General features: G+C 49.0%; 2 protein-coding genes and 1 long non-coding RNA gene across 5 annotated transcripts in view; all 3 read left to right on the top strand.

The window, feature by feature from the left end:
• ACER1 (alkaline ceramidase 1) overlaps positions 1 to 7,657 on the top strand; it is a 36,735-nt gene extending 29,078 nt beyond the window's left edge. Inside the window, exon 7 of the mRNA XM_055430205.2 lies at positions 6,684 to 7,657. Within this exon, the coding sequence (XP_055286180.2) occupies positions 6,684 to 6,780 (97 nt within the window). The 3' untranslated portion in view covers positions 6,781 to 7,657. The remainder of the gene's footprint in view (positions 1 to 6,683) is intronic.
• LOC148777135 (uncharacterized) lies at positions 1,441 to 4,360 on the top strand. Its single transcript, XR_016038080.1, has 2 exons — positions 1,441 to 3,382; positions 3,489 to 4,360. It is a non-coding gene; the product is annotated as an uncharacterized LOC148777135 (long non-coding RNA).
• Positions 7,658 to 9,660: 2,003 nt separating the features above from the next.
• The window catches only part of MLLT1 (MLLT1 super elongation complex subunit), a 69,036-nt gene continuing 66,724 nt past the window's right edge, over positions 9,661 to 11,972 (top strand). For 2 of the 3 annotated variants that reach the window (XR_008686396.2, XM_055429344.2), the window contains exon 1: positions 9,662 to 9,818. Coding sequence is in view for 2 of the 3 variants with exons in the window: in XM_055429344.2 (XP_055285319.2) it covers positions 9,807 to 9,818 (12 nt within the window). In the remaining variant the exon portion in view is untranslated. Of the gene's footprint in view, positions 9,819 to 11,972 lie in introns of all 3 variants that reach the window. The other variant, XM_055429345.2, reaches the window with a different exon arrangement.

The following is an 11,972-nucleotide window of genomic DNA, read 5'->3' as shown; positions in this document are numbered from 1 at the left end:
TCTGGAATATCATTCTGCCTTAAAAAAGGATGAAGCATGGACACATGATACAATATGGATGAAACTTGAAAATATTACATTCAGTGGAAAGCCAGACACCAGTGGGCACATATTATATGATTCCATGTATATGAAATGTCTAGAACAGGTCAACCCATAAGCGGAAAAATGAGATTAGTGGTTTCTAGGGACTGAGAGGGGGCATCCCGGGTGACACGCGTAGTAAAGAACTTGCCTGCCAATGCAGGAGACATCAGAGACTCGGATTCAATCTCTGGGTGGGGAAGATCCCCTGGAGGAAGGCATGGCAACCCACTCCAGTATTCTTGCCTGCAGAGTGCCATGGACAGAAGAGCCTGACAGGCTATGGTCTACGGGGTCACAACTAAAGTGACTCAGCACACATTCACAGGGACTGAGAGGGGGAAATGGGGAGTGAGTGCTCATAGGCACAGGGTTTCCTTTTGGGGTGAAGACTTGGAAAACTAGATAGAGGTGATGGTTACACAACATTGGTAAGGCTCTAATTGCTTTTGATTTGTACACTTAAGTATAGTTTATGATTAGTTTTGGGTTAGGTAAATTTCACCTCAGTTAAAATTTAATAAAGCTCCCAAAGTCAGTCTTGGCTGGTATTAGGCCATGTCCCCCCCCCCCCCAATCAATTCCAGTAGCCAGCAGGATGCAGTTGTTTGATTGGCCAGACTTGGGAATGTGCTTCCTCTGCAGAGGGAGGGGAGCCTCAATCTGACTATGACTCTGATCTGGGGGGAAGAGGGAACAAGTAGGAGTTGAAGTCCAGTATTAAGCCCATGCCTGTCATGAGCTGGCATCCTACAGAGGGGCTGCCATTTAAAAACACACATTCATATTGGCCCCCAGGGGGAGCCCTTGGATTGAGGACTGTTGCTAGGGAGAAATAAAAAGGAGAGGGGCTTCCCTGGTGGTCAAGTGGTTGAGTTCGACTGCCAATGCAGGGGACACGGGTTCGACCCCTGGTCTGGGAAGACTCCACATGCCATGGAGCAACTAAGTCTGTGCACCACAACTACTGAACCTGTGTTCTTGAACCTGGGATCTGCAACTACTGAGCCCATGTGCTGCAACTATCAAAGCCCAGGCAACTACAGCCTGAGGTCTGCAAGAAGAGAAGCCACCACAATGAGAAGCCCACACGCTGCAATGAAGCATAGCCCCCACTTACTGCAACTAGAGAAAGACAATGCTCAGCAATGAAGACCCAGTGCAGCCAATAAATAAATAAATATATTTTAAAGGAGAATGATGTTAAGAGAGAAAAAATTGCAAATGTCCAGTGTAGCACCCTTTTCTGGGGAAATGCCTTGTTGCACATAGTTTTGGTCAGCTCCAAAACCATTCATGGGACTTCTGTACAGCTCAGATGGTAAAGAATCTGTCTGCAATGCAGGAGGCCTGGGTTTGATCCCCGGGTCAGGAAGATCCCCTGGAGAAGGAAGTGGCAACCCACTCCAGTATTCTTGCCTGGAGAATCCCATGGACAGAGAAGCCTGGCAGGCTAGAGTTCATGGGGTCTCAAAGAGTCGGACATGACTAAGTGACTAACCCACACACACAAAACCTTTCATGGCTCCCCATTGCCTATGGGATAAGGGCCAAGTACCTCAGTATGACATTTAAAGTCTGCTCTGATTTGAAATTAATCTGGGGGAGGTCTCCAACAGCCCCATTGGACTCTGCTCCAGCTTGGTCTTATTCAGTATTGCTATGAGTGGCTGTGTGTACATTTGTGGCTGGCAGGAAACTGGGAGGTACAGGAAACATTCTGTAGTTGTTGGTCTCTGATCAGGAGGCCAGAAAGAGGGTTCCAAAAAAAGTCTGGGAGGGCTGAACCACCTAAAAGGTGGAAGAAGAAAGTCGCTCAGTTGCATCCGACTCTTTGCGACCCCGTGGACTTGTAGCCCACCACACTCCTCTGTCCATGGGATTTTCCAGGCAAGAGTACTGGAGTGGGGTGCTATCGCCTTCTCCAGAGGATCTTCCCGAAAGGTGAAAGAAAGGTGGTATAATTGGCATCTGGTCCCATCACTTCATGGGAAATAGATGGAAAAACAGTGGAAACAGTGTCAGACTTTATTTTTTTGGGCTCCAAAATCACTACAGATGCTGATTGCAGCCATGAAATTAAAAGACGCTTGCTCCTTGGAAGGAAAGTTATGACCAACCTTGATAGTATATTAAAAAGCAGAGACATTACTTTGCCAACCAAGGTCCGTCTAGTCAAGGCAATGGTTTTTCCCGTGGTCATGTATGGATGTGAGAGTTGGACTGTGAAGAAGGCTGACCGCCGAAGAATCGATGCTTTTGAACTGTGGTGTTGGAGAAGACTCTTGAGAGTCCCTTATACTGCAAGGAGATCCAACCAGTCCATTCTGGAGGAGATCAATCCTGGATGTTCATTGGAGGGACTGATGCTAAAGCTGAAACTGCAATACTTTGGCCACCTCATGCGACGAGTTGACTCACTGGAAAAGACTCTGATGCTGGGAAAGGTTGGGGGCAGGAGGAGAAGGGGACGACGGAGAATGAGATGGCTGGATGGCATCACGGACTCTGTGGACATGAGTTTGAGTGAACTCCGGGAGTTGGTGATGGACAGGGAGGCCTGGCGTGCTGTGATTCATGGGGTCGCGGAGAGTCGGACACGACTGAGAGACTGAACTGAACTGAACTGAACTGACTCCCTTTGGGTGCAAGTAAACTGGAACACTAGAGGGCGATAGAGACCTAATATAGCAGTTCAGTTACCGACGGAGCTAAATTCACCACTTCCAAAACGTTACATTCTACCTGTGGGACTCCTGCCTCAATGTCACTCTTTGTAACAAATCTGAATGACATGTATCAGTCATGCATGCTGCCAAGTGCTCAAATTGCTATCTGCTTTTTGTTTCTTTAGAGCTACTCCCTTTGCTCACACTGATGTATTTGAACAGGAAACATTGTGTCACTTCCAAAAGTCACTTGTCACAGATACAAACTAACCACAAAACTAGATACAGTAGCAACAAAAAGTTATTAACCGAAGCTCAGTGATTCTTAACCCACACTGCACATAGACTCTCCCAATGCTTTTTTAAAAAATTTTTTAATTGAAATATAGGTGATTTATAATGTGCTAATTTCTGCTGTATAAAAATGATTCAGTTAAACATACATACACACACACTCATATATATACATTCTTTTAAAAACTGTTTTCTATTATGGCTTATCACAAGATATTGAATATAGTTCTCTGTACTATACAATAGGAGCTTGTTGTTTACCCAGCTGATTTTAAAGACATGTTGGAAGAAGGCAGAGATATAGATAACAAACTGGTGGTTACCAGAAGGAAGGTGCTGCTGCTGCTGCTGCTGCTAGGTCACTTCAGTCGTGTCCGACTCTGTGTGACCCCATAGACGGCAGCCCACCAGGCTCGCCCATCCCTGGGATTCTCCAGGCAGGAGGAGGGCCAAAATAGGTGAAGGGAATTAAGAGATACAAGCTACTAGATGTAAAAAAAAAGTTACAGGGATGTAATATATGGCACAGAGAACATAGCCAATATTTTATCATAATCTTATATGGAGTATAATCTACAAAAATACTGAATCACTATGTTATACGTCTGAAACTAATATTGTAAGTCAACTATCCGAGTGCTGTGCTAAGTCACTCCAGGAGTGTCTCTTTCCAACCCTCTGGACTATAGCCATAACCTTTACGCTCCTCTATGAAGGAGTCCTTTTTTAAGTTTTTTTTTTTAAAGCACTTATTTTTATTTATTTGGCTTCACCAGGTCTTACTTGTGACACATGGGATTTTCGATCTTTGTTGCAGCATGTGGGATCTTTAGTTGTGGCATGCAAACTCTTTTGATGCAACAATAGGATCTAGTTTCCTAACCAGGGATTGAACCTGGGCCCCCTGCATTGGGAGCATGGAGCCTTAGCCACTGGACGACCAGGGAAGTCCCATGAAGGAGCCTTTGAATGTGGGTGGGCTTAGAGTATGGTGGAAGTGACTCTCTATGTGACTTCTGAGGCTATTCATCCAAGGCAATGCAGCTGTCTGTTATTTTTGAGGGGATACCCACTCTTGGAACCCAGCCACCACCATGCTGTGAGGACTCCCAAGCCACCATGTGCAGGAGCCCACGTGGAGAGGAACAAACAGCTGGCACCAACTTCCTGGCGTGATGAATGAGTTGTGTTGGAGAGGTTCTTCATTCAGCCTCAGGGAGTTCAGATCATGAGGGGCAGAAATAAGCTGTTCCTGCCAAGCCTTGCCCAAATTGCAGATGCTTGTAATATCTGGATAACGTGTGTCAATCATGCATGCATGCGTAGTTGCTCAGTCATATCTGAATCTCTGTGACCCTGTGGACTGTAACCCACCAGGCTCCTCTGTCCACGGGATTTTTCAGGTAAGAATACTGAAATGGGTTGCCATTTTCCTCCTCCAAGGGATCTTCCCAACCAAGGGATCGAACCTGAGTCTCCTGTGTCTCCTGCATTGCAAGTGGATTCTTGACTCACTGAGCCATTGGGTTACCAATCATGCATTCTGCTCAAATTACTATTTGCTTTAAGTTTTTCTTTAAATCTACTCCCTTCACTCACAGTGATGTAAATAGGAAACAATGTGTCACTTCCAGAAGTCCTTTGTCACAGATCAAAAATAATCACAAAAATTAGATACAATAACAACAAAAGTGTTATTAACTGCAACTCAGTAATTCTTAACTCAGTCTGCACAAGAGAATCCCCCGCTGAATTTCCAAAAGGGGGGATGGGTAACCTGACCCTTTCTTACTTCAAATGAATGAAACCAAAATCTCTGAAGGTGCCTGGATCCCAACAATAAATGTTTAGTGTTGTTCCAAGTCACTCAGTTTAGGGTGATATTTTATACGGCAGATGACAACCAGAGCAACTTTGTGCACAATGCCAACTTCTAACTTTGTTGTTGTTGCTAGTTCGCTAAGTTGTGTCTGACTTTTTGTGACCACTTGAACTGTAGCACACCAGGCTCTCCTGTTCTCCACTATCTCCTGGAGTTTGCTCAAATTCATGTCATTGAGTTGGTGATGTTATCTAACCATCTCATCCTCTGCTGTCCTCTTCTCCTTTTGCCTTCAATCTTTCCCAGCATCAGGGTCTTTTCCAGTGCTTCAGCTCTTCTCATCAGGTGGTCAAAGTATTGGAGGTTCAGCTTCAGCAACTTCTAATAATATCTAAATATTCTACCTTCCTCTGAAAGAAATCAAGTATTCACCTTCAATGCCATTCAAGTCTCAGCCTCAATCCTACTCCTTCCCTACCAGGAAGTCTTCTTTGATTTCCTTACTCGGGAAACATGTAGAGATGTTCTCGTGGGGGAAGCTGCTGGTAGTCCCCACCTACTAAGCAGGCACTAAGACACAGGTGGCAGATATGTAGCTCTGGACTCTGTGAGTCCCTGGCTCTGGCATATACTGAACATGGAACATTGGACAATGCAATAACCTCATCTGAGCTTCAGTTTCCTCACCTGTAAAACGGGGGCAATGATACCTACCTCTTCATATTGTGAAGATTCAATGAGTTTAAAATTCATCCTCTGGAGCTTGTGTACAGCAGGTGTTGGCCAGGATATGGCCATACTAATGAGAAAATGGAGCAGCACTCTGCTTACCTCCTCAAGGAAGGAAAACAGTTGTTCAGTTTTAGGCAATGGATGCTCTTTTTTTTTTTTTTTTTTACCATACTTGACCATGTTGTGCAACTTGTGGGATCTAATTCCTGTACCAGGGATTGAACCCAGGCCCTTGGCAGTGACAGCATGAAATTCTAACCACCGGACCATGGGAATTCAACATATTCACATTTAAAAATTACTTTACTACTTTAAAATTACTTTAGTACTCTAACTTTGAATTAATTCATTAATTTTTGCCTGCTCTGGGTCATCGTTGCTTCAAGTGGGATTTCTGTGGTTGTGGTGGTGGGGCCACTCTGCAATTGCAGTGCATGGGGTTCTTGTTGCACTGGTTTCTCTTGTTGCTGAGCACGGGTTTAGGACACAGACTTCAGTACTTGTGGTACAAGGTCTTAGTTGCTCCTCAGCATATGGGATCTTAGTTCCCCCAACCAATGATCAAACTTGTGTCCCCTACATTGACAGGTGACTCTTAACCACTAGACCACCAGGGAGGTCCCAACATGTTTACTTTTCATTATAGAAGCTTCCCATATACAGAAAAGTGTAGAGATCAGTTTGATGAAATCCCATACGCTCATCACTTAGATTGAACAGTTCTTAACATTTGCCATATTTTCCTCGTCTGGTTTTTAAATTAATGTGTTTTAAAGGTAATTAGCCTGGTGGCATTTTAGCCCTGTGCAGCTTTAAAAAGTAAAGCATTTTTCTACACAACTGTAATTCCATGATCACACCTAACCAATTATAAGTTGAAATATAATCCAATTCAAGTTCAAATTTCCCCAGTGACACAGCTGGTTTGTTCAAAGCTAAGATCCAGTGAAGAACCTTACATTGCATTTGGTTGTGACACCATCTCTTTGAACTCTGAATGGTTCTCATGTCTTTTCTCCCAGGCTGTCGAGAGTTTCATCTTCTGAATTTGTTCAATTGCTTCTTCTTCCTTTGTTTTCTAGTTTTTTCACTGTACCTTGTGTGATATCTGGGGACTTTAGTCCCCCCAACCAAGGAATGAACTCACACACCCCCTGCAGTGAAAGCCCAGAGTCTTAACCACTGGACCACCAGGGAAATCCCTTGCCTGATTTCTTCTCATGGTGTCACCTCCCATGATCTCCTACCCTGTGTGTTTCCTTTGTAAACTGGAACTAAAGGTATGATTCAAATTAAATTTTGGGGGCAAGAATAACTTCTTTTTTGGTGCTGTGCATCACTCATTGCACCCTAGTAGGAGTTCATCATTTGTTTATCCCACTGCTCTGCTGCTAAAAGTGGTCACTGAACTAAGCTGGCAACAATACGATGCTTCTATGGGAACATCATTTTTGCCCCTCTTTGCATCTAGCAGGCAATCTGTGAAGAGATCATTGTGGATGTGATGTTATACTATCCAGTCTCCCATGGACTTTTCAGTTAATCATTTTAGTATCCATGGTCGACTCTCATCTGCAATGATTAGCTCATCAGGGGTTTCAAAACAGTGGTATTTTTTTTCCTGTCATCCTTTTATTGATAACATTATTATTGGTAGGCATAATTGTTTAGCATTATTGTTGCTTATTTTCTCAGTATGACCTCCAACCTCTCCCCTCCAAAAAAACCCCCCAGGTGGCCCTGCCCTAGATTTAAAAGTATAGTGTTACTATGTAGTATGTATGACACTGGCTCTCTTCACAGTTCTTGTCTGGGCTTCCTTTCATTCCAAAGTAACTGATTTTCCGACGTTGTTCTTCATCCCAAAGCACCGGCCACACAACCTAATAAATACTTTGCGAGCATGCTCAGTTGCCTCTGACTTTTTGTGACCCTGTGGACTGAAGCCCACCAGGCTCCTCTGTCTACGGGATTCCTCAATCAAGAATACTGGAGTGGGTGCCATCTCCTCCCCCAGGGGATCTTCCAGACCCAGAGATGGAACACACGTCTCCTGCGTCTTCTTGCATTAGTAGGCGGATTTTTTTAATTTTTTTACCACTGTGCTTGACACTTAAATGAGAAATGGGGGGGTACCCAAACAAACCAAAAACCCCCAATTTTTAATCTTATAGAAGGAATTTCAAATAATTGCACAGTTCAGTTCAGTTGCTCAGTCATGTCCGACTCTTTGCGACCCCATGAATCACAGCACGCCAGGCCTCCCTGTCCATCACCAACTCCCAGAGTTCACTCAAACTCATGTCCATCGAGTCGGTGATGCCATCCAGCCATCTCATTCTCTGTCGTCCCCTTCTCCTCCTGCCCCCAATCCCTCCCAGCATCAGAGTCTTTTCCAGTGAGTCAACTCGTCGCATGAGGTGGCCAAAGTATTGGAGTTTCAGCTTCAGCATCAGTCCTTCCAATGAACACCCAGGACTGATCTCCTTCAGAATGGACTTGTTGGATCTCCTTGAAGTCCAAGGGACTCTCAAGAGTCTTCTCCAGCACCACAGTTCAAAAGCATCAATTCTTCAGCGATCAGCTTTCTTCACAGTCCAACTCTCACATCCATACATGACCACGGGAAAAACCATAGCCTTGACTAGACAGACCTTGGTTGGCAAAGTAATGTCCCTGCTTTTTAATATGCTATCTAAGTTGGTCGTAACTTTCCTTCCAAGGAATAAGCGTCTTTTAATTTCATGGCTGCAGTCAATATCTGCAGTGATTTTGGAGCCCAAAAAAATAAAGTCTGACACTGTTTCCACTGTTTCCCCATCTATTTCCCATGAAGTGATGGGACCAGATGCCATGATCTTAGTTTTCTGAAAGTTGAGCTTCAAGCCAACCTTTTCACTCTCCTCTTTCACTTTCATGAAGAGGCTTTTGAGTTCCTCTTCACTTTCTGCCATAAGGGTGGTGTCATCTGCATATCTGAGGTTATTGATATTTCTCCCAGCAATCTTGATTCCAGCTTGTGCTTCTTCCAGTCCAGCGTTCCTCATGATGTACTCTGCATATAAGTTAAATAGGCAGGGTGACAATATACAACCTTGACATACTCTTTTTCCTATTTGGAATCAGTCTGTTGTTCCATGTCTAGTTCTAACTGTTGCTTCCTGACCTGCATACAGGTTTCTCAAGAGGCAGGTCAGGGTCAAATAATTGCACAAGGGACCACAAATCGCAGGCAGAAGTCCTAATGTACAAAAGTGGCTTACAAGATCAAGAAAAAGATGGGGCTATACGTGTACCTCCGATCTAAACACAGTTTACAAGTCACAGTGAAGGTATATATTCATGGGTAAATTAAGAATCGGTTTTTGAAGGAACTGACATGATAACTTTCGGGAATAAAATGAGAATGTCTTGGTTATGTCAGTGTAGCCGGTATCAGATTTGTATCATTCAGACTAGCATGAACTATCATCAAAAGGTACTGTGATAGTCCTCATTTTACTGATGCAAACTGACCCTCAGGGGAGGAAGGGAGTGAACCATGAGTGAGATCCAGGATTGTAAAATTAATCTGTAGTTCCAGAGCCCAGGGCTCATTCCATCACACAGTAGCAACACGTGGCCAGGAAACAAAAATGTCCCTGGGGATGCCTCTCCAGCGTTCCAACCGCCAGCTCAGCTCGGGCCCAAGGAGGCTCGGGCTCCATGGATGCTCGGGCCACCCGGCAGCGCCCCCTGCGGACCACAGTGCGCAGGCGCGGCGCGCTCGTCCCGCCCCCGCCCCCCTCCACGTGCGGCGCACACCTCGCGCTCCCTTCTGCTGGGCTCGCCTCGCGCCTGCCTCCCTCCCTCCTCCCGCCCCTCCGGTCCTGGCCTCCCATTGGCTGTGGGCTTCGTCCCTCCGACCGCCGCCCGGCAGGCCCCCACCAGGCCGGAAGTCCCACCCCACGAGTGGTTGTCCGTATCATCGATTGGCCCAGAAGTCTGTCAGTCCGGGCGGCTGGCCCGAGTCGGCTGCGGGGGCCCGCGGTCGGTGCACGACCCGGGCTGGCGGTGGTTTCCGGTTCCGCGGGGCTGGCGGGCGGGCGGGCGGCCGGGAGCGGCGGCGGCGGCGCCTGACAGACAATGAGGGCGGCGGGGCGGCGCTGAGCGGCGGCGGCGGCGGCGAGCAACGCGGGGCCCGGGGGCGGGGCGGGGCGCCAGCCATGGACAATCAGGTGAGGAACGGCCGCGCCGCCCCAGCGCAGCCCGCGCCGCCCGCCGGGCCCCCTCCCTCGCTCCCTCCCTCCTTCCCTCCCTTACCCGCCCGCCCGGCCCGGCCCTCCTCGGTCCCGGCCTCTCCGTTCCCGCTCGGCTCACGGCCGCCCCGCTTTGTGCGCGCCCACCGCTCCCCCGGGCCTTTATGTGGGGCGGGGGCGCCCCTCCCCCATCGGCGACCCCCGCCGGGTTACAGCGCCTCAGACTCCCCTGGGAATCTCGGTCCCTCGCTGCCCAGAGCCCCCTGGGATGGCCCTCGCAACCCCGGTCCGGCCCAGATCCCCGTGGGACACCTCTTGTGACCTCACTACAACCCAGACCCTCTGGGACCCTCCTCGGGACCCTAGCCTGGCCCGGATTACCCTGGGATTCTCCTTGCGACCCCAGTCCGACCCAGAGCCCCCCGGAACATCCCTCCAGACTCTAGCCCAATCATGAGTCCCCACAGCCATCCCCGGGGTCCCTTTAGAGTCCTTTGATCCCGCCTGTACCCCCTTTCTTCTCTGAATCCAGAGCAGTTGGTGTCTCCTGCCCGCTCTGGCCCGTTGGCCCTGCTTCCTCTCAAACTCTGTTCTCCACATTAAACCTTTGCTGGAGGTTGAGTCCCTCCAGAACTCCTGGTCTGCAGCCTCTTCCTTTGAACCCAGGCCCACCCTAACCTCTCTCCCTTCTGATCCTGCCCCTGCCTCAGCCCCAGCTGAGCCCCAGCCCTCTCCTCAAGCGCTGGCAAGGTCCCAGGCCTTTTCCCACCAGGACCCCGACCTGTCTTGAACATCCTTCGTTTCGGACCTGGGCCGGCTTCCTCAGCCCCCCTGCTCTGATCACTCTCCTTTGGGTTCCAGGGACCCAAAGGGCTGTCTCTTCACGTTCAGACCCTCTTTGACCAGATCCAGGTACCATTTCTGCTCTGATCTGGAGCCCCCACGCCCTTCACACGCCAGATGCCTCACTCCCCTCAATTTGGGCCCTCTTTGCCCCTGTGACCCTGACACTGCCCCACATTGCCGCCTAGCCCCCTAATCCAGAGCTCGATCTGGTTCCTGGAACCACAGCTATCCTCCCTGCAGAGACCCCCATGTCTCTTTCCTGATGTTCATGGTTGCCCACTTCCTTCCAACATCCCCTAGTCTGGTGCTTTGACTTTGACCCCCTGTCCTTTGCCCAGCCCCTGTATACCCCCATGTTCCCTGCCTTCCCCAGCATCTTGGAGCCTCCACCTAGAGACTTGCTGCAAACCCAGGGTGTTCCCCAGCCCGCCGCCCCCCCCCCCCCAGACTCCCCACGGACCCCTCTCCCTTTGGTCTGGAAACCCAGAGCCAGTTTCGGTAAACTCAAGCTTGGGACCATTGCAGCTCCCTACATAGGATCAGCTCTCTCTTCGCCCTCGTCTGCTGCCCGTGGCTTCCCAGGGCGCGAGGCCAGGAAAGGCGGTGTGGGTCTGTGGGGGTGGCAGCTGAATTCCCCGCTTTTAGTGAGGGCAGGTTGGGGCGTCCCTGGCTGCCGGCGCCACTCAGGCGGCTCTGGCTGGTGAGGCGCTGTGTGGCAGTTGGTTTTCAGGGGTGGGGGTGCAGGAGGCATACCCCCCTGCCCGTCCTGGCTGCCCGGTGGCCCAGGGTCACTGAATCCTGTGCTCGGGGCACCCTCTCACTGCAATTTCACTTCATCCTTGGTGCTGTACCTTTCTCTCAAGAGGTGAGGCATAGTTAATGATAGCTGAATGGAGATTTCTGCAGGGTGGGGTGAGTTAATTTCCCTTGAAGGAACCGAGCTCAAGGCCTCCGATCTGTATTGAGTTAGGAAACAAAATAGACCTTCAGTGTCCATTCTTAAGGTAGCTGGACCCTGGGAAAGTCTTGCTGGACACCGCGCAGGTGCAGAGCAGGACTTCTGCCCCTTACCCCACTGGGCCCCCAGGGAGACATTTTAGGCCCGTGGGCATCCATTCACCTTGTGATGTGGGCAGCCCCTGGCAGGCTGTGGTTGTCTCTCTGAGTGAGACAGGGCAGCATTCTGGGCTGGCAATGCAGGGAGACAACAGTTCTGCTCGGGGGGCAGGTGAGCCCCCGGACCAAAGAGTGCCATCCCACCATTGTCTGGTGTGACAGTTGCTGGCA

The sequence above is a fragment of the Moschus berezovskii genome, chromosome 8 (genome assembly GCF_049115385.1).
Source record: "Moschus berezovskii isolate FMDL1 chromosome 8, NW_MosBer_1.0, whole genome shotgun sequence".
NCBI lineage: Eukaryota > Metazoa > Chordata > Mammalia > Artiodactyla > Moschidae > Moschus > Moschus berezovskii.
This window is presented reverse-complemented; position numbering and strand designations above follow the sequence as displayed.